The sequence below is a fragment of the Dromaius novaehollandiae genome, chromosome 1, assembly GCF_036370855.1.
Source record: "Dromaius novaehollandiae isolate bDroNov1 chromosome 1, bDroNov1.hap1, whole genome shotgun sequence".
NCBI lineage: Eukaryota > Metazoa > Chordata > Aves > Casuariiformes > Dromaiidae > Dromaius > Dromaius novaehollandiae.
The window spans coordinates 92587482-92610511 of NC_088098.1; the positions used below are offsets into that span (position 1 = coordinate 92587482).

Below are 23030 nucleotides of genomic sequence, written 5' to 3' on the forward strand. Positions count from 1 at the left end.
TGCTTTGTTTGACTAGTCTGTTTTGATCCCTCCAATGAAGCCAAAGGGATGTTTTGATTTTGGCTCAGAAAACGGGAGCATGACCTACAGACACTTCCGTATCTAGGCTAACTTTGACATTTTCATTTATATTTATTTTAAGATGAGTATGTGGGTCACAGTCCACCCCACTCTTTGAGGATCAGTTGCCAGATGTGGCTCAGATGGTCTGTCTGGATCCATAGCACTGCACCACCTCAAGTAATTGGGCTGTGGTCTGAGACCTCCAGTGACTGCCTAGTATCTGGATTAATGCAGCAGCAGTTTTCCACCATCAGTTGCTGTCACAGAATGTGAGTAGAAGAGTACAGTCCTTTGGGCTGACTTGAACAGGGTCCTGCAGTCCTGCTGACAGCAGTGGCTGTTAATCAGCCTGGGAAGGGTGGGAAGAGGGGCTCCATCTTTCCTGTTGAATATCAAACAGCATACAAAAGTACTCATTTGCAGCTACCAGGAAGATTTGCTCCTATCAGTGAAAATCCAGCATGTTTTATCTGACCATAAGACAGGTGTTTATTTGGATTAACAAACAAAATGATGCAGGATGCAAGGAGGGAAATGACTGCTTTCAAATCAAAAGGGCTCTTACTTTTTTTCTTTTCCCTCTGAAAACTCTAGTGGCTGCCAACTTTTCCTATGCTGTGTGGTGGCCAGTTCTAATGGAGGATCTGGTATGTGATTAGGCTTCTTAAGTGGCAGGTCGGGAGGTCCATCCACCTATGGAGTTATTGTTAAAATGAGGAGTTTGGGGGACTTCTCTGCAGGAACTCGGGATTATTGGAAATGTTGTGTCTTATTTCTCAAAAATGCTCACTTGTAGCCTGGAAAACTGCAGTCTTTACTGCTGGTTTTTGGATTCACTAGTGCCTTGGGCAAGCTATTGGCTTCTCTTTGAGCATATAGTGGTTTAAATACACCTGTGCAAAGCAAAGGAGAATAAATGGCTGGACTGTATTCACTCCCATTTTGGCTGACTTAAAGTGGAGGGTGCAAGGAAGTTTCTGCAGGGCTTTTTACTGCTCACTGGACAAGAGCTTGTCAGAAATGTTGGGCAGATGATCTGTTACGTGAACTGCACTGTTTATAATTGACCTCTACATCTGCTTTAGCAGGGAACAATCTTATTTTGTATGCTTCAAACAATTACAATTCAGAGTGAGTAAATCTTCACACTGAGACTTAGGACCCACTTTTGTTCCCTTAAGAATCGGTTGCAAGATTCCCCAACATTCATTTCTGAGAAGGAGTCTCTGTCTGGGTGCCTACTCATATGAATACAAGTTGTCAATGGCATGGTTTCAGATAGACTTCACTACTCAAGGGCCTCCTGAAAGAAGGTTACAATGGACAGGCCTTGTTCTAGAGCTGGTTTGGGAGACCAGGGACTGCTGCAGGGCAAGTGTGGGGATGCTGGCAGTGCTGAAGGTCTCAAACTCCGCAGGATTTTTCACAGTAGTGTTGCTTGTACGTGGTCTGATATAAAGCTTGTCTTTTCCAACTACCAAACTCATCAACATTGTAGACTAGGGAAGAAAGAAAAAAAGAGGAATAAAGCAGGAAGGAGGAGAAGGAGTTTTGCACTGTTTTGTTTATCAAAAACCAGAACTTTCCTGGGACGCAGTACAAAACTACAAGCATATTATCCTAGTGCCTTTCCGGTTCCAGAGCTAGCTCTTTTCTTTTCCAGGTGAGACATTATTGTGTTAATACTTGCAAGAGGAGGGAAGGAAGGAGTCCAAAAGTCCCTGTTTGATACATTCTATCAGTGTGTAAAATATGTCTGCGGATTTGAGAATTACGCTGACTTCACAACAGTAAATTTCAGATAAATAATTTATCTCCTGCAAACACATTTCAGTGCTTTTACACTTCCATTTATTTTTGGACTGCAGCAGGGGCGACAGGGGAGACGGCAGCGATTGGTGCTCACTGGGGAACTCACCACGGTGTCGCCGGTAGCTTGGGTGTTGTCGGCCATTTGGGGTAGGGTTTTGTTCTCACAGCCACCAGCTCCCTCATCATAAATAAAGCCATTTTGGAAACAAGAGGCACCTTGAGCTAAAACTGGCATTTCTCACAATATTGGCAGATCAAGCCAGCAACTGTTGATTTTAAATGTTTAATGAGCAATATGTTGCTGATTCTGGTAATAATGTTGTGTTTGCCTAACCTTTCTCAGTGTGCTCCCTTCTGCTGTATCACTGGCAAGCTTCCAGGAAAAGAGGAAATGGAAAGAAAAAAAAAAACACCAGGAAAGGTGAAGCAGGGCAGAGACAAGAGGAAGACTGAATGACTTAAGGAGAAGACGCGTAAAAGGAAGGGGTAGAACTTAATTAAAAGGAAGGGACAGCAGCAGGATATTGACCCTATGTCAGAGCATTAAACTGGGAATTGCAGAGAAAGAAGACTTCTCCCTGAAGAGATATTCTTATTCATACTGAAGGAATGAGGAGAGAAAGGCTGGTCACTAGTAAGAGGTGGGCAAGAAGATCTGCGTAAAGCTGAACCCAGAACCACAGAGTCTCATGAGAGAGTTCAGTTAGCTGTTTAAAAGCAGATAAATTGAAGGAGAAGAGGAGTTGTATAAATCAGTAAGATGCTGAGTTACTTCCATGTCAGCCTCATATAATGCTCACTCTAAAGACTGTCTCCAGTGTGCTGTATTTTTTCCGATTTGTTTTTGTTACATCAGTACTTGAAAACCCTGAGTGGTTCAACATAAGCCTGTTTGACAATGGGTAGCAGGTTGGCTCTACAGAGGTTTATGTGCAGGTGTAGTATCTCAGGATAAGACAGAGTCTTCCTAGACCAGTGGAGGTAGGAAAATACAATGGGAACTAGAAAAAGGCTGCTTTTATAGTAGTAAATGGCAGCTCCATTTGCTGCTGTGGTCATCTCTGATTAGAGCTTTCCTTTACTGATGTGTGTACTGGCCATTGTTTGCTGCTTAAGACCAATCTCTAGCTTAATTTATAACATGATTTGTATGCCAGGGAAACTACAAGACTGATAATGCTTGAGCTGAAAGCTTTTGTCTTCAGAACTGGGAGGTCTTGGGCAGCGGGGACAGATGCATCTCACCCCTGCACCTTGGACCCTCCTCAGTGCAAGTTAACCAGAGAGTTATAGTGCAAAAACTGTGGAACGCTTTTGTGATATGTTGATTGGGCTCTTGAGTGAGACTAGGCATTTTCTCATCTTTTAATCATTACCTGTTTGGCTTATGCTTAAATCAATGACTGCATGTGGAAGGCTCACTGTTGCATTAGGAAGCCTCTTCTTGTTGTACATAATGGCTTATTTATTGCTTTCATTGTATGTACGCCACAGTTTATATTGTCCAAAAGGGAGATATAGGTACTAGGTCATACTTGGTTAAGGAGGATTTTTTTCTTTTTAATGAGGAGAATATCAGTTTTGCAATGCTTGTTATACTTTCATTTCAGGCTGCTGCATACAAATTGCGTTATATAAAGCTGACCACATGCACATATTACATAGAGAAAAGTGTGTGCTGAGACACTGTGAGTTAGAAGTAGAAAGCAGCAGGACACAGAGAGTTTATCTAAGAGCAGCCTTGCCAGAAAAGGGCAGTGGTCCACCCAGGCTGCTGTCTTTCCTCCAGCAATGACAGATGCTTAAGAAGGATGTGCAAAGTTGTGGTAATAAGCCCATCCTTGCTGCTGATCATGTTAGGCCTTGATCATCTTTATACTAATAGTTGTTACTGAAGGTAGTGGCCTTTATTTATATAACTGCTTGATTTGCTGTTTTTCTTTCATGGGATAACCTATCATCTCCTTAAGTTACTTACTTTCTTGCTAAAAAGTGAGTGTAAAACAGATGCATGTTCCACATTAAATTTGCCATTTTTAAGAGCAAGTATGCATGGGATTGCTGGATTGACCTCCTCTGTCTACTTTTTACTGTCTCTTTACACCAACATTATATCTTACCAAGAGGCCAAGTAAACAACAGAAGTGCAAAATTCATACTACATGCAGAAGATTTTCAGCTAGCATTGAGCTTTCCACCAAGGTGCTGAAGTACAAGTAGATGCAGCCACTTACCAGTTAAAATCAAACATATTTTCAGTGGGTCCTCTACAGGGAAATTTGCAGCACCACTGCTCTTCCATAGGTGGGGTTCTTTTGTTACCAACACAGTGATTTCTCATTAGCTGTAGCATACTCTATCAGTTGTAGGTTGTTTTTTGTTTGGTTCAGTTCCCTTTAGCTTTGAAGAAGGAGCATCAAGTCCTCTCCACCCATGTGGTATGATATGGCATTGTCTCTCTTGGAGCAATCTCCACGTGTGTTTGCTAAGTAACAGACAACTATAAAAACAAAATGAAGCTGCAAATAAGAGAACTTTTCCCTGCATGTTTCTCCCATACACTATTCCTCCATGGATTTCTTTGTCCTTGCAACAGCTCAGCTGACTTAGTCAGGGCCTTTTTTTTTTTTCTTTTTCTTTTTCTTTTTCTTTTTTTTTTTTTTACCAGAAATATGAGTGGAAGGATAAAAGAAAAGTGTGGGAAGCCAGGAAGGAGAATAATAGAATAAAAGGAGACAGGAGAAAGGGCAAGAGGGAGAAGTGATAAGGCAAAAAGAAGAAGTACATGAACTGAGGAAAGAAGAAAAAGAAAGGAGAAAAACTGGAGGCGGGGGAGGGGGATGATGGGTCAAAAAGCAGGAGAGGTGACTCAGACCTCTAGGATGGTTAAGTATAAAGTTTGTGAGCTCTTCTTGGCAGGACAGAGCCCTGGAGAATGCAGTATAATCTCTAGCAGGGCCCCTCAGCTTAGGGGTATATAAAAGGAGGGAGGTTTATTGCGAATAACTGTTAATAACTTTCTCAAAGGGGAAAACTCCTGTATTCTCTTTGAAATACAATTTCTTGTCTCATGAATTGAAACAGCTGTGACTGTTCCCTCTGCACACAGATTTTTTTCATCTTCTTCCTTTTTTTGCTGGGTGTATGCATACGATTTTGCTTAATGACTTTTCCCTGCAGAAGGGACCCAGAGTGTGGTGCTGTGTATGGGTTTGTGATCAGTGTCTTTGCACAAGCACAAGAAAAATGCCTTGGGCATTTTCTGCTTTTAGAGAGGAACAAGTGTTACTCTGTTAGTCTGAATCTAACTTAGACAGCATTTCTCCTGAGAAAACTCAATAGGAAATTCTGCAGCCTCATTCCCTAGAAAGGCCCTTGCCTAAGCTGAGATTTAATCTATCACCTGAACTCTGGTCCTTGTGCTGGAAAGGCTCTAAGCACTTTCATAGCTGCAGTGCGAATAGCGGAGAAGGGAGAATCTCCACAGCCAATGTCCTGCCCTAGATCTTAAGGCCTCGCCTCCTGGGACAAGGCTGGTTATGGGCATTGCAGTGCAGGTATGGAGTGGGATTCTCATCCGAAAAGGGAAACGACACCATTTTACTCCATATGACTCTGAGCAGCGCAGAATACTCTGCCAGCATCAACCTATCTCTGTCTCTCTGAGGGCTCCTAAATGTTTTTTTTTTCTTTTTTTTTTCCTTAATTGAAAGAGCAAAGCTTGCCCTCGGGCTAGTGCAGAAATCATCCACTTTCATGTGTGACTGAGTGAACAGAAACATAGACAGAGAGGCAAACCCTCCTGTCTTCATCACTGTCTGCTCCAAGGTAAGGTGGTCAAATCATTAGGCAAGTGAGTTAACACTTATGTTAATTTATGAGTTAACACAGCATGTTGGCGGGGGCAGCACACATGAATGTCCAGAAGAGGTTAAAAATCAAAGGGTTATAATTCACCTTGAGCCAATATCTGTTTGTCAAGGGCTCAGGAAGGCTTCTGGTTTAAGTGCAGAAATATTTGAACAGGTATCTCAGCCTCTCGTTCCTCCAGCTCTCTGACCTGCTTCCCTACAGTGCCTCTAGCTCGAAGAGGAGAGAGGATAGAAAAGGCGGGGATTGCCCCAGGTCTGACTGTGAAAAGTCCTTCCCTTCAGAGCAGACCTCAGCCAGCTTTCCACTCCCTATGGCAGACAAGAGCCTTTTCAAGCAAGCTGCATGTGCGGGACGGCACGGAGCAACAAGGCAAAGGCAGGCCATTTTTCACACTGGATTAGGAGTGGACTCTTGCCTCCTGCAGCCTGGACTTAGTCACCATTCCCTGGGGCAGCCACTTCCTGCTGCATCCACACTGGTGGGCTCCCTCCCGTGTATGTACAAGGGGCCCAGCTCTGCCGCGCGGCAAGCTGACACAGTTGGTTGCCACAGGAAGTCTTTTCCTGCCAGAATGGAGTGAGAGCACTGAAACTCCAAGTGGCCGCAGTCACAAGCAACTAGAGAGGCCCCACACTGTTTCTTTCCTCACCAAGCCTCATAGCAGTCGCGTTGGCCTCCATGAGGACCAGGGCTTGTTCACGGCAGGGGCTTAGAGGCAGAGAAATGCATGGGAGCTCTTCCAGGGCTGCATGGAGAGTGGTGATTACCTTCCAGATTTACTGCAGTGCTGGGATTGTTTTGGGTTCAGGCTATGGTTTCATCCCTGTCTTTTTGATCCATGAATCACAGACTGTGTCATAACATGAAGCATTTTATTAACTGGGATCCCATTTGAGAAGGTGACAACAAGAGCACTTACTTGTCTAGAAATGTGATGTTAGTTAAGTAATGATGTATTTTATCTGCCTGCAATGTGATGAAGCAGGTGAAAAGTAAGGAATAGTAGTCAGCAGCAAACATTCCCACTCTCTCCCTTGCCCTCACCGTTAAAGGTCCTGGGGACATCTTATCTACCTGTCCTACCTACTTATATGTCTCATAGATGTATACGTACCATCTACGTGTCTGAGACCCTCAGTGATCGTGCTAGCAGCCTTGTATTTCATGTGAGCAGTGAAATTGTTTACCACAGACCAATATACTAAAACATCTGAAAGACTCAGGCCTCAGTAACCCCTTGTATGTTGTTTTCCCAGCCAACACTGACTACTTTCCTCGCTGCTTTCCCATGGTGCTTCACCTTGCTTAGATACAGGGCTCTGCTTGCTTCCTCTAACCCTCTGCATCCCCTCACTTTTTTTGTAATCATCCTTTAATCTATATCTCACACTATCTGTCTCATTTCCTTACCCGTTTCCTTTTCTATCCTTTTCCAGAAATCTCTTGTTTCACAAACTATCTTCTTTATGGTTTTTTTTTCTCATCTTGCTAGTTCTTCCACTGTTCTCCATATTCCTTCCTTCTCTCTTCTTTCCCTCTCCTCCCTGCTCTTTGCATCCCCCTGTAAATGCAAGCACATACTGCCTGAAAATTATTTCAGGACATTCTGCTCCTGAAGCAGTGAAAAAAATACGGTCTGCAGTTGAATTTGCCATTTTAATGTAGTTAACATTCCTCCCCCCCTTCAACTCTTCTGAAATTGCAGACTGCTTAGATTAGTAGCATAAAATCCCACCAGGATACTGACATAACCTGTAAGCCAGAAAGTTGTTTTAATCAAACTCAGCATCCCATTTGGAATGCTGGACTTAGAAATACAAGGATAGCAGTTTTGAGAGCAGCTGAGAAATAAGGAAATAAGTGTTTGAGGAGGGGAGGGGTTTGAAAACCATATTTTTTTGTATTATTTCAATACCTTTTGGTCAGAAGTTCCAGGATACTTTTTTTCTCTGAGTCCTCACCTGCACAGAGCACTCACATGAAGGAGTGTTGTTACTGGAAAGGTAATAACAAGGAATTCGGTTGGCTAAGTGGATGCTCTTATGTAGTAGAAGTGTCAGAGGATGTCAATCCATTGGGCATGTGTGATTGCTGTAGATAGATTCATGGGCCATGGGGCCAGGCAGGACGGCATGTTTGTACCCCTACCCCAGTAAAATTTAGAGCAGCCTTGGATGAGCCACTCATAAAGATGTCTGTTACATTGTTTGGAAAGCAGTGAGCCAAAGAAGAGTAGAAGACACCCAGAACTATTTGTCACTCTTTTACTCATGAACTCCACCTCTCTGCATTTCCCTCAGTTGCTCTTAGGTTTCTAAAGAGGCAGTCTTTGTTAGTGTGACTGGTATCCACAGATGAGCAGGGTGAGGACAAGGTATTGACAAGCCATTGCAGATGCTTCCAGCAGCAAAGCTGATAAAGAGGAGAAGATGGTGCAGTAAAGAAGAGGTGACTCAAATCTATGTACTGTGGTGCCAGTCAATATTCCTACTGTCAATATGGTCCGGTGTCGCTGCACTCTAATCTGCCGGGAAAGAGAAGTAGCCAATTTGCAACACTGGTTAGTACATATAGCAGTGTGAAACCCGCATAAAGCATGCAGTTTGTACATTATGGTGATAAGAGACAAGGGGAGATTTCTGTCCCCAGCTGATGATCACTTTATTCACTGAAGTATGAGGATTGATAGCACTTGTCACTATTAGCCTAGCTAATATAGCTGCAGATGCTACATTTAATCATAGAAACCACACAGCGCAGTTGCAGAACAAGGCCCTCTGGTCCACACCATTGGAAAAGCAAGTGGAGCAGATTCCTCTGGAGCTGGTGAGGAATTGAAATCAACGTGCACACATGTGAGAGGAAAAAGGAGGATGTGTCCCACACCTGCATGGCAGTCAGTGTGTTTTGGCGTATGTGTTTGTGTGCATTAATGTATGTAATTTACTGTGTGCACATGAAAGAACAAAATGGAAGGATCTTGTGCATGAGATCACGAGCATATGTGTGGGAGAAGGCAGAGCCCTGATGTGTATAGAGAAGAGAAAAGGAGTGGCTGGGGGAGGAGGATGTGCCTGGTACCCTTTGGCTGTCTTTCATAACACCGTATTCCTGACAACCATGCCTCAATATCCATGAGGAAAAGGAGAGCTGGAGTAGCCACACATTAGAGAAGACACGGTGCTGCCCAGCAGCACAGCTTTGTAAACTGGAGAACAACTTCCGCACAGCTAAGACCAGAGCCATTTAACAAGATGTAGTAGAATGAGGCTAAGTTAGAAAAAAAGCAGTTAAGAGGAAGTATGTGAGACCTCCTCCTTTGCCTTGGCAGGAGGTCACATCACACGTGAGAGTGGTGTCCACCCGGGTCAAGGCACCAGTTTGTCTGGAGTGCAGCACTAGCACTGAGAAGAGCTTCCCACTGCTTTTTTCTTTTTTCGTCCTCTCACTCTCACTGTTGTGCAAGACCCTGCTGAGCCTGCAGGCCCTTGCCTAAGGAGCTAGCAGAGGCTGTGGCTGAAGCTTTGCTGCTGGCTAAGAGAGCGCTTTGTGAACAGCTCTAGAAACAGCTCCATTTTGCCATAGCATGGACAACACCCAGGTAGAGCAAAGGAAGTACCAGATAAGAAGAAAAGCCTAGGCCAAAGCCATGCAGGACGAAGGGAAGTGAAGAGTAGAAGGCTTGGGCCAAGGAGCAGATGAAAGGATAGTAGCAAGGGCTTTGCTGGCTGTCACTGTGCCACTTGGGAACCTCTTGCAAGCCAGCTGTGTCCCAGGAGGCCTGAACTATATGCTGACCTAAGCTAGATGTGAACGGGAAAAGCTTAGTGCTCTTACCATGGAAGAGGATTCACCCCCATTTGGTTTGTTTGGTTTTAAACTGGATCATTTTCCTCATCTGGTGTAAAGTAGAGCCTGACAAACACTGGAAATTTGTCCAGGTTCAGGCAGGGAACTTCTGAAGTTTCTTATGGCCCACATTATCATGTGTCATCATCATGGCAGCCTCACTCCCCTTCTGTTGTTTTTGAGGAGTGTTTGAAACCCATCATTAGAGATTTTCGGCTAGAAATTACGCCTGTTTTCTTGTCCTGTCTGTCAAAGAGGGTCTTCTCACAGATGAGTGTGGAGTTGTGTAGATGCAGGGACAATGCAATACTTGGGACATTGAGGGCTAATGATACTCTGAGTTGCAGTCCACCAAAAAACAGAAGAATTCTTCCCCCCTTCATTCCTTTCATCTCTTATCTGCTCATCCAGTGTGACAGAGGCACTCACTCTCACTTGACACAGGGCTGCATGCTCTGCTGTCCCCGCGTGATATGGCAGCACACCCTTCGGCTCACTCTCTCACCTTTCTTCCTGCCTGCCTGCCTTCTCCTATGCACGTTGTCACATTAATGCTCTGTCACACTTTCAGTCTCACACCCACACTTCCACGTGTGGTTTTCCACCCTGCTCATACAGACGCACACGCACAGCCTAATTTTTGCATATACTTTCACCCACCTGCATTTCCTCTCACACCCCCACCAGCTTTCACACTGCTCTCCTTACTATGCCTGTCAGCTCTCACCCACTCTCCCAGCTGGGTGCTCGCCTGGGCTTACCACACTCTCGCCTTCTCCTTTTCCTAGTGCCTACCCCTGTAACCAAGCTGTTATTAGTTTAGCTCAGTGATGTGCGTGTCGGGTCAGACATACATCTGCAGTCAAGTGGCCCAGAACAAAACCAGTGTGTATCAGGGTTAAAAACAAATATGCCAGCAGCGTCCCTTTTGTCTAAGCTCACTCACACCCTGATAATATAGCCCCCAAGGGGAAAAGTTTAAGTGTAAAGACAGCTGGTTTGTGGCTTTCACTGAAGAAGTGGATGGGAGAGGAAAGTCCAGACCAACACCTAGCTTTTCAAATGAAGTGACTTGTCAAGTATGCAACTGTGGCAGAGATCTGAGAAGCAGTAAATTTAGCAGCACTCACTTCCACTGACAGCCTGTCATGTGCTTGAAACATAAATAGTGGTGGAGACAAATGACTGCTGTTTTCCTATTAAACTTTGGCCCACTGGCCTCCTATCTTGCCAGCAGCATTTCTACCTGGTCTGCCGGCACTCCTCATCTCAGGGACAGATGTGCCTCCCTGTTGCAGGCTTTGGGAGAGTCAGGAAGGGAATTAGCATGCTGTTATTTCCTCAGGTGTCCTTGGTGTCTTGGTACTGCTCTTCAGCTGATGGATTTCTCACTCAGGCCTGTTGGCTCCCTGCCCCTCCTTCCTCCACCCAAGGTTGAGGAAACATGGACCATCTCCCTAGGGGTCTGATGGTTTTCACTCCTGCCCCTGGTTTCTTTCACATAGCCCTACAAGGTCATGCTGAGTAAATGAGGCACTGATTTGAATAAAGGGTTAAAGGTGAGATTTTCCGCTGCACCTGAGTGACTCGCAAGCACAAATGCCAGTGAAAGCCACTGGGTCTTGTCCTGTTCAAGCATTTAGTGGCTTCTGGAAACGCTACTCTCAAGTATTAATCATTATATAACCATTTAATAAAATACGTCATCAGAAGCTTACTTTAATCTTTACAGCAGTGAAAGACTTTCCTCCATGCTCTAAACTGAGGAACTAGGAGCAAATGGACTCAGCACATTTACCCTTCCTCCCACTCTTATCAGTTGTGATTTCACCTCCTCTCTCTCCTCAAGGAAGAGGAAATCATGCTAGTGATGAAGGTGGTCTGCTCTGTGTTGGCTTAAGTAGAACAAGTGCTATTTTATTCTGGTAAAACTCCCACAGGTGTGCGGTTGCAAAGGCATTCTAACAGAACCCCGAGTTTCTAATGAAACTTAGCAGAAAGGAACAGTAGTTTCCTCAAAATAAAATGGATTGCATTTCGTGCTTTCTCAGGTCAGTTCTTTTGGGCTGCCTGTGGTTCCTGTAGCCACAGTCCCTGCTAAAGGGCTCATGGCAAAACAGGATGCTCATCTCTCTCGTGCATTTGCTCCATCCAGATGCATTTGAGGAGGGACAGGGAAAGGGAGAGAAAGGTAGATTCCTGTCCATGTCAGTAACAGGTGGATACAGAGAGGGGGAACCCAGTGAGACACTTTGATCAGCCTGTTTGGCCATGGTCCTCACATATTGGCAGTTACAGTTGTTAAAGTTTTCTGTAAGCATCACAACAAGAAAGAGCATAAAGGAATTGGGAGGAAGGTGATGAAATACCTTTGTGATTCATCCTCAGAGCCCCTCCTAAACTTAGGGTGTAACCAGGGAAAAATCAGAAAGGAGTTTATTTGAAACTGTTTCTTTTACTCATCATTGTCTTTCCTCTCCCTTTCTGATGAACCTTGTCTTTTTTCCATACCCCTCATGGAGAGACCCTGCCTGACAGCCAGGATTTACAGTAGTGCTGATCACCAACAGCTGCACTTGCAACTCTAAGAGTTGTGACTGGGAGCAAAAAAAGCTCAAAATCAGGGCCTGCACTTTCTCATTGCTTGCCTCCCCTGTACAATTGTACCAGCTGTAAGATTACTCACTGAGTCAGGAGCAAATCCCTTCCTCTTTCCTCACAATTTGTGCCTTGCAAGTTTGAGAGACTCCTCCTTCTTTGGAAAGCAAAGGAGTCTAATAGCATCGCAATTAAATAACCTGGACTGAAGCAATCATTTAACTGGATCAATACCACTACGAATCAACAGCCGATACCTCAGATGATAATATCACAGGAGCCAGCCCAACTGATCAAAAGTCCCTGCAGCATGTGAGAGCCCAGACAGTATATTCCCAGCATACCCCACCCCACTCAGAAACCTTTGTGATCCTTGCCTTGGCAGCTGCTCTTGCTTCATGCCTCAGTCCTGAAGTCCAGCCACCCTAGCCTCATCTCCTGATCCCTTTTTGTGCCCCCTTGAGAACATCCCATGTGCTCCTTCGAGCAGTAGCAAATTTGGGAGATGGTGTCAGGCAGTCACTGTGCTAGATCTAATTGAGAAACATTACAGCAAGCAGAATGGTCAACAGAAAAGCAAACAAAACGATTTTTCAAGGAGGGAATCTATCTATACAAATATTGGCACCAGGCATCACAACACACTGACATGTTTTTGAAAGGGTAAATCTTGCTGAGGGGTGGCTTAACTCTTTGACCTCATTTCCCCAGTTGAAAACTATAGCTGTGTAAAAAAATCAGTGGCAAGAATCAAGCTGATACGGAAATCCCAGTCTTTAGGTTTCAGTTGTTAACTCAGTGTTCAGAGTAGCCTCACTCAAAACATGAATGAGCTACAGAAATTGCCATCTTGCAAACACATGGGAGATTCAGGGGTTGTGTGATCTGGCCGTAAAGGGCTTGGATCCAGCTTGCAGTAAAAGGAGCCACAGCAATTTGTAAGTTTTCCAAGGTGCAGCTATTTCCAGTTTCAAGTAGATTTGGGGAAATCTGTAATTTCTCAAGCCTTTTTCCAACTTTCAAACATAAATGGATGGAATTCTGTCAGCTAAGCTGAATTTTCAATTTTTAAAATTTTTTATATTTTTTTTATTTAGGTTGAAGTTCTGGGTTCATTCTTACCCCTCATCCCTAGAAGTGTTAGTGGAGATAAAGCAGAAGGAGTCCAACTCCGGATGTTTGAAAACAAGGAAACATTTTCATGGATGGGTAGAAAAGCAAACCACCTGATTTTTGCACAATAGTATATTGTGCATGTCTTGCTGTAAGAGAGACACAAGACTCTTGTAAGGAACATAACAAGGTTGTTTAAAGATGCCACCAGGCACAGACCAACCCTGTAGTTCCTAGATTGACAGACTGGCACTGCCTATACCACAGAGCATCATCGCATGAGGTTTCCCTGAGATCTGTGACTCACATTAGCATTCGTTGAACTAAACGATGGACTACATTGTAATCCATCCCTGCTTTCCACTTGCATGACAGAAATGTTACAGTTCAGTCATGCTTCTGGTGGAACTTGCCCCAAATTGGAGTTGTTGCTGTTCGTCTCTTCTTTGGCTTTGGGTCTGTAGGGAAGAACTTGTCTTCAACCTATATAATGATGATAGCATGAGTGCTTTGTCCAAAATGTGAGAATATACAGGGAAAAGAGTATATGAGGCTAAGTGATAGCAAACAAGCTGACAGAATCACCGGAGATTGTAACAGCTGACTGGTTGCTGTTGTATTTTAATTGCCTTTCCTAGGTTTCCACGACATGCAAGAAACCCCAGTCCCCTGCAGCAGCTCTTGGGTTGCATTACCTTCCAATGCTTAACACAGTGGGAAACAAACACCAATTGATTTTTTTTTCCCTGCTGTTCCTCCTGCCTGAGGCAAGTGCTGGCCTATCCTCTTTTCCTAGTCAGTGGAAGATGGGGGCACAGCTCTCTATGGAGCTGACCGCACTGCTAGGGGAGAGAGATCAGTGTGCTGCCTTCAGCACATCAAGTAACCCCCATGCCTGGGCTGCTGGGAGAGTACTTTGTTGGACCGTCTGTTTTTCATCCTTCTTTTTATTAGCTGCTCCAACATGGTTCCCTCAGCCCTGAGGAGCTACCTACTTCTGCCTTCTTATACACAATTTTACTCAAGAATCTGGTACCATCTCAGTGATTCCTCTAGCTGATGATGACTTCTACCTGATTTTGTTGTAAAGTACCTTAGAAAAGTCAGAGCATAGAAATTTCAGGATGCAGAAACAGTGCAAATATTGGTTTGTCCATGTTATATGTCATTTTCTTGGCAGTAGAGTTAGGGCTTGATGTTTGGTAGCATAGTCATGACATAACTCACATTGCAGCATGCAGTATTTTGGGAGAATAATGTTGTAGCTGTGGCGTTAGATGACTTATTTTGCATCATGGCTGATAATTTACTTTACATATTGGCATCACGGACAGTTTTGTGTGAGAGCAGTTCAACTATCAAAACAAATGCTGTTTGTGTTCATTAAAAAAGTGTTAGCAAGTTTGGGTCAAATTCAGTAAGTTTAAAAAAAAGAAATGGATATAGAAAATTACATGTCTTTTTTGACATAAAATCACTTTTTGAAACTATATTGTATCTCAAATTGAGACAGAATGTAATTCCTCTTTCTGGTTAAGCAAAGAGCAGAAATGAACACTCCCCTCTCACAAATGCTTCACCACTGGTCAAACATAAGATTTTGACGTGAAGCAGGGTTGGGGTTTTGGGGGTGGGGTCGCCCTTTCTTTTCTTGTGTTTGCATGTGGATTTTGAATGCAACAATTAATCAGTGGCTCAGATGCAGTGGTATACTACACACATGCTCTGTGCCACACTCAGGGTTGCATGTTTGTGTGTGTGTGTGTGTGTGTGTGTGTGTGTGTGTGTGTGTGAGAGAGAGAGAGAGAGAGAGAGAGAGAGAGAGAGAGAGAGAGACTGTGATGACCTTTAATGCTTGTCTACGAATATGAATAGAGAGGGAGTGGAAATTTGGTGAGGCCAGCAGGCCAAGCACATGTCCTCCGTGTCCTAGGGAAGTAGAAACCAGTGGGTTTAGAGGTAAAGTCCCTTATAACAATGTGTTTGTAGCTCAGCTGTGCAGTGTCTTTTCTCAGCTGTGGCACCATTGTGTGCGATGGGCCTAGGGCTGGTGTGTTTCTCCTGAATTTGTAGTCATTAGAGGACACAAATGCAGTCCAAGCCTCCGGAAGCACTGAAAACTGATGAATATCTTAAAGGAGGAATTGTAGCCTTTCTTAACCCTGGCTGTGCCAGCAGGCACCCGGTCTGTCCCTGCCAGGAGCTTCTCCGGTGCAGGCTGTCACCGCGGGCATCCCAGCCAGCTCTGCATTTGAGGAGGAAATGCCGTCACTGATGAGTAAGGTCCTGTGAAAGCCAGGGAAAACAGTGCCAGGGTGTTTCCTCCTGATCTGACTCATTCTCATTCATGAAGCCAGAGCCAGGCCAGAGCCCTTGCTGGCATTGCACTAGTTTTTTGGTTTATGTGTAATAGCTACAGACCTAGGGGCATGGGAGGCATTAGGCCAACTTGAACAATAAATACCCTGCTGTGCCTTGCTGCTTAAACAGAGTAATTATTGCCTTACTACACTTGACCCCTGTGTTCCTATCCCTCTGGCAGTAGTTATTTCATAGTTCCCTTTACACAGGGGAAGTCTCTGCATCTCTCTGCACTGTACATCACTCTGTTTGTCACTGTCTTTCCTTCTTTCTTCCTCACTCACTCTTTGTCTCAGTGTATTTTTCTTCATCAGCATCTGATCACTGTTTATTCTTTCTCAGTCTTTGAAGAATTTTGCTTTCTGTTTCCATTTCTTTCTCCCAGCCTCAGTCCCTCTGCTCATCCCATCTCCATTATCTTTCTTTTTCTCCATCTATTTTTCTCTCAGTCTTCAGCTTTCCTCATTTTCACTGCTTCCTGTGCCGTGCTAGTTTTTCTACCTTCTCTCCTCCCGGTAGCGTTATAGAACTAGCTGTCCCTTCACTCATCCACCATCTGCTGCTCTCCACTGATCTCTTTACTGAAAACAAGTCTCTTCAACTAAGGGATGGATGAAAATGCCAAGCTCATTGAAATCTGTGGTGGGTGAGGAGACGAAGGCTGATAAACAAAAACTTCAAAGTTTTGAATTAAAAAAAAAAAAACAGCTGGAGGTAAAACAAGAAAATGATGTCAAAGGCTCCCTTAGCTATTTTTGTCTTTCAGAAGTCTGTTCCTAGGGAATGTAAGGTGCAGAGGGAAGGAAGAAAGTTAGGTGAGCAAGACCTTAGACAACAAATGAAGAGCAGAGAGAGAAGAGAAACTGCAGTTCAGCATTGGAAGTTGCCACACACACAAAAAACTTCAAATGGCAGTTATTGATTTGCAATCTTTTTATTCCCTTGCATCTTGTTTTAGGCAGAGGAGAGCCCAACATGGATGCATAACCCCTTCTGCTCTCCTCTCTTCACAGCTACGAAGAGGCTTGGAAGAAAAACAAACATAGAAGCAGGGTGTCTGATCTCCTTTTCCACATATCAAATGGAAACAGATACTTTCAGTGAGTCTGAACCACAGTTTAGTTTAAGAACACAGCAGTATTAAACAGAAGAACTAAAGGAATTTCTACACAAGAAAGAGCCCAGTGTTTGAGGCACAAACAGCATAGGACAGAGCATAATATGGCTGCCTTCTCTGCAGACCAGCTTCCCCTTTGGAAATTTAAGGAACTAGGCCATAAAGAGAAAGGCCTATCTGTTAGAGTACATGGCTGAGCGTGTTGCCATTCCCTCGGCTGGCTGAATGAGCTGTCTGCACTCGGTACAAGTGTGGTTTTGTTTGGGCGTGCTTCGTTGCTGAAAAGGAAGAGTTTAGCCTTTGTGAAGAGAGCGACAGTGTGTGGCAGTGCAAGGGGCTATGCTGCTCTTTAGGAATAGGCAGCAAAGACCTGTAAACACATGGGGAAGGCGTAAGTCTGTTTCTGCATGTACAACGGGCTGTGAGAGCGTATACCTGAGCATGAGCAGGTGTGCATGTCAGCGGGGGATGAGAGGCAGGGTGGGAGCGAGGCTACATGAGTGCAGGGTCATACGAGGGTATGTCTGTTCCAAGGGGAGAAGGAGATGAGGTGTACCCATGCACAGGCTCAGTTCAAAGGGGGCTTCTTGCCAGCAGGTTAGCATTACAGAGCAGGTTGGCTGTGCAGGTTCATTATTTACTTTAATGGCTCATTATTTACTTTAATGGGTCCAATTAGAAAGCCAGAGGATGGGGAACGTGGATGAGGCAAATGGGCAAGCTTCCTCTTGCACACATCCAAGCTGTCTGCCGCAGATCACTGTGCCAAAAGGCATCCGCCAGCTCAGAGCGATGGCGGGCTTCTGGCACGCTCCACTCTGGGTTGTTCCATGCTGGTCTGGTTGTCAAGCCTCCAAGGCTTGTGCTCTATCTCCAGCCTCCAGAACAGAAAGCTCCTGTGCCTGATTTCCTTGAGAGACTTTAAGACCTACAGTTTGGAGATACGGTGTTTAGCAGGGCTGCAGCAACAAACCAAGCTACCTATGAGAACGTGAAAGGCAAAAACACCACTGGGAGGAAGGTTACCTAGAGTCATAGGGGGAGATGCTTTGGGATGAAGAGAGAGTTGTGCCTACATGTGGAGTCATCTACCTCAGGGAAACCATGGAGGCCCCTCACTGGAACACATCATAACCAACTGGACAGAAAAAAACAGCCGGGGGACAGTCCTCGTCAGTGAGGAAGGTTTGGCAGTAGGGTCAGGATTTCATCCCTCGATAACATGCTCAAGGCAACTGTCTTCCGTTAATAGGAATGGAGTAGATTGCTTGCAAGTAGTTGGCATTCCCTCCCCTCACCTAATTGAATATGTTCGTTGTTATCTCTACCAAAGAGTATCGTTCAAACCTTCTCCCCTCCCGCTTTGATAAACTGTGTAGTGACAACCATCAGCCTCCTGCCAAAGCTGCCTCCTGAGTGGAAACATTTGTAGATTTGCTCTGTGTATAAAGATCTGTTTCTGCTTTCCCCCCACCCCCTCCCCTTTGCCATAGAGGTTAGAGTTAATATGACTCACCTAATCTGGCTGCCAAGGTGAATTAGTGAAAACATCTCTACAGCTCTGTGCAAGATATCACAACCTGACATTTTTCTAACACACCATGGTACATCTCTTCTCTCTTTGATCTGTACTATGACACCTCAATTTTATAGTAGTGCTCTTTTTTTTTAGAAATGGTTAATGTACTTTTATAGGGGGCAGGGTTGCAAGCAAAAGGGCGTGATGTGCAAATGAGAGTAACTGAGTTTCCAGAGCAAAATATTGCTGCTCGGGGTTGAAACAGATCACTGGTGCAGGGAGAAGAACAGTGCTACCATTATTTTAGCAAGAGATTGTCACAGAAACTGTTCCTGAAGCAACATGCTCATATGTGTGTCCTGGGGCAGGGGAAAATGAGGGGCTGAACAGGCCTATTGATATCTTTGATATGCCCTTTAAAACAAATGTCCTCGCTTTCACCCATCCCCAGAGAGCTCCACTGGGCAAGCAAGCAGCTCATCATCTGCTCGCTATTGACAAGGATTATATGTAGCTGCTCAAAGCCCCCACTACTGGACATGGTACATAGTTTAGACTTTAAGTGCATGGACATGCGTAGGGGATGAGCTGAAAAATATCTTCCCTTAGGAAAGTATACACCCTTTTAGGGTAGTTCCTGGAGTCCCGTTGATATGGTTCTCTGACAGACAGGCTTAACAGCACCCTTAATGAGGGTGCCACTCCATTAGAGCTGGTAAGTCACCCTCAACCCTCTTTTCATTACAGTGACGGACTTGTGACAAGGGCAAATTTCAGGAGAAGCAAGTCCCACTTAGAATGAACCCTGTGTATAAACAAGGCAGAATGGCAGAGCAAGTGATTTGCAAAGCACAGGCAAATTATGTTTTAACCTTTTCTTTATAAGCCTTTCCCTGATGTCTGATTACTTTCCAGTCAACTGACTGACCTACAGCTGGGAGTGCTGCTGTAGAAGAAGGGGGACTGTTGGTTGTAGGCTCTGGTTGGGGGTGAGATTTTTAAAAAGCACTATTAGCAGGTAGAGTATGTTATAAAAAGATCTGGGGATTAAAGCATATCCCAACTAAATATGAATCATGCTATGGCAAAACCACAGTGAATTGGCTGTATAGACAGCAGCACAGTGCAGAAGTTGTGATGCAAACTTTCCTCTCTATTCAGTCATGGTAAGACTTCATCTGAAATCTTGTGTTCAGTTTGGGGAGTTGCACTTCCAGAAAAATGTGAACTAGTCAAAGAGGTCTAAAACAAAAGAACAAGAGTGATCAAAGGTCTAGAAAACCTCACCTACAGAGAAAAGTTGAAAGACCTGGTACTATTCATCAAACAAAAAAAAAGGACGGTAACTGAGGGAGGAACATAACTGATTTAAAGTTGATAAAAGGCTATTGCAGAGAAGGAGGGAGTGATTTGTTCTTTATGTCTATAGTAGCTAAGACAAAAATAATGGCCTTAAATTACAGCAAGGAAGATTCAGGTCACGCTTTTGGAAAACTTTGAACATTAAGGATAGTAAAGCACTGGAACTCTGCTCCTCCCCGAGTGAAAAAAGAATAGATTCCCAAACCTGTTCATGGGTGCAGAGTCATACCAGTAAAGAGCACCTGTGAAAATCCAACCCTATCTCTTTCTCCACAGACTCTCACCATGTTCCCCATAGCCTGAGACCCAGGGCACAGCAAAAGGTTGCGAGCAGTGTCCTGGGAGTATTGGGTGTACAGCAGGAGGCAGCTTTGCCTCCCTATCTTGTAAAAAACATTGCTGCCATGCAGCAAGGCCCTTCGTCAGACTGCCAGGGGATATGAAAACCTGCAACAAAGCAGTTATAAATTTTAGACGTAGCAATGAGATTTTGACTCACCCAAACGTCTGGTAGAAGTTGGAAAAGCAATTGCTGGTTTGCCCTGCTGAAAAAAAGGAGAAGGCTTGTCTTTGCATGATAATAGGTACAGTGCTGCTTTCATGCTGAATTTCCATGTCTGGGGATGGTTTTCCCCAAGGATGGTTCTGAAAATTGCCTGAAGGAGAAAAAAAAAGGCAAAAATGATTGTGTAAAGGACAGAGTTGTCAGCAGATTTTGAAGTTCTTGAAGTCCTTATCTCTGATGCCGAAGGCAAATGCATACAGCTGGCATCCCTGGTGTGTGCGGCCAGCCTGACCTGGCTAATACGCTACAGCAAACCTGTGCCTATGTTGTGGGATAATGCTGCCGTATCAGGTAGCACCATGGGAACTTAAGCTCCAGAGATGGGGCTTAACTACTGCTTTTACCCAGGTCCTCAGAGCCAAGGACAGCAGTGCTGTCCTCACAGACACTACCTGAACTCCATCAAACAACTTAAGCACTTATGTGAAATGGCCAGAATTTCAGAAGTGATCAGCACCCATTGAGCAGATAACATCTTTTGGGAAGAGAGTTTCTTTGGAAAATCTAACTGCTCTCTTAGGAGCCTGAATGAGAGCCCTTGTGTGCTGAGCTTTTTTTGAAAAACTGGTCCTTATCCTTTAAGGGCTGGGGGGACAGTTTCTCTATATATGCAGAGGCACGCAGTTCGGGCTTGTGCTTTGCATGCTGCCAAGCAATGTGTGCAGGCCTCTCAGGGGAGGAAAGAATCTCCCATCACAGTGCTGCTAACATAGTTCATAGTCTTCCCAGGAAAAGCTACAGTCTGGTTTCTGAAGGAATAGCGTAGATATACTAATCCTAATATTTCATGCTTCCCTGACACCTTTCGTCCAAAGATTCTAATGTGTTTTACATACATTAACCTCCCTACCCTTTTCTGACCAGCAGGTGATAAGGGAGCAGGGTTATTAGCCACAATTTACAGAGGGAGAGCAATGGAGTGACTCACCCAAGGTCATACAGTGAATTAAAAGCAAGGTCACAAACCTCCCCTGACTCCTGCCCCTGGCTGTAACATTGATGCTCAAGTTACTGCTTTCAAAACTGTGTTAGAGAGGTAGCACAGTTTAAATGTGTCATTTTTTTTGTACAGTAGATCAGGAGTTTGTAATGATTATTGGTCTCCATGGATCAAATTACACTTTGTTCTCTCAGTTTGGCTGTGTTTAACTGCAGCTTCATCTGATCGACGGTACTTCAGGGCGGCTGTTCCTCTGAGAGGCAGAAAGAAATTGTTCACAGTTTTGTGTGGCCAAAAGATTGCTGACAGAACATACCACTATGTCTACCAGCTACTCATGAACCAGCCCATCGGCCACAGCCTGGCAAACCCCCCTTGGTACTCAGCCACCACACCAGTGAACTCACTCTGGCCTCATGTGGTGGAGATTTTGCTTCTCTGTCTCTGGTCTGGACAGTCTGTGGGATAAAACACTTTTGTACCACTTTTATGCATGATAGATTTTAGAGTTTTCCTTAATTAAATAAAATGCAGGTATCTTGCTGATATGGCTACTGAAGAAACTTCAAAATAGCTCCCCAAATAGCTGTTGTTTATTTGCAGAACCCCTGTTGTAGTTATTCCTCTATAGCAATTAAGCAGAAGACTCCCTAAATCTACATGCCTAACCGAACCACCATCTGCATTTTTTGTCCTACCAGGCAGAGAATTTGAAGGCGAGGAAGAGTACCTGGAGATCCTAGGAATCACACGAGAACAATCGGGCAAGTACGAATGCAAAGCTGCCAATGAGGTTGCTTCAGCAGATGTCAAGCAAGTCCGGGTCACTGTGAACTGTGAGTACATTGCAGCTGGAGTGGGTCAATGGGGAGAGCTTTGCTCACGGATCGGGCTGACTTTTGGAAAAGGAGAAGCCTTTTTCAAGTTCATATAATATGATCTGAAATGTAGGGGGATTGAGGAAACTATCTAAAATCAGAGACTTATTCCAGGATTGTTTGTGCATTAAAGTTGGTAATATACATGAAAGGGGAGAGAGGGAGAGAGAGATAGGGAGAAGGAGAGAGAGAGAAACTGTGACCTACACCTTTCTCTCCTTTCAGAAATGCTAGCAGTGCCTTGTTTTTGTTCACCGATATTCAGAACAGTAGCTTGAAAAGAAGCTACAACGTGGCAGCAGGAATAGATAAGGGTTCAGCCAGCCCAGAGCAAACATATGCTTGCCTGCACCGAGTGGTGTAGGCAGTGCTTACCTGGGTATCACCCCCAGGGGCCTGGGGGAACATGCACTAGAGGTATCCATTAATGAGAGGGTGCATAAACTTTACTTTTATTCTGGTTTTAGGTTATTAGCATAAAGCCCTCACTAAGAGAAACTGTCCATGCACCTATGCAATACAGAAAAGGTCTTAATCGAAGGAGACTGCTGTACACCTAAAAATGCTTACAGGCACAATTAGATGTGTGGCTCACCTCTACACCCCACACTCATAACCTGGTATCAATCCAAGCCCTGTGTTGCTCTAGTGAGTAGGCAATGGATGGCATTGCTGGTACGTGCATAGGCACATGTCTGCTTTCACTCTGCAGGCATGCTCTTCTGACAGTGACACAACATATTTCAGACTGCCGTTACTCTTATAATACTGTGTGTTTGGATGTCCACCTCAATATTTGTATGGCTTGTATTTGGCACTGGAGTAATTCAAAATAAATATCCCTAGCTGCCTGCTGTGTTTCCTTTCTGCTGGCTAATACCTTTACAGCAGGGATGGATGAATGTGAGGTGTATCTTCTCCTGACCTGCTTAGTTTACACACTAGGATATTAATCCAAACTTAAATTGGAGATGATAAAC

At 44.4% G+C, this 23030-nt stretch overlaps 1 protein-coding gene across 5 annotated transcripts in view; it reads left to right on the forward strand.

Moving 5' to 3' along the window:
• Positions 1–23030, forward strand: part of LSAMP (limbic system associated membrane protein) — a 1021997-nt gene that overhangs the window by 962542 nt on the left and 36425 nt on the right. For all 5 annotated transcript variants that reach the window (XM_064520180.1, XM_064520196.1, XM_064520188.1 and 2 more), the window contains one exon: positions 21874–22008. In XM_064520180.1, the coding sequence (XP_064376250.1) occupies positions 21874–22008 (135 nt within the window). The remainder of the gene's footprint in view (positions 1–21873; positions 22009–23030) is intronic.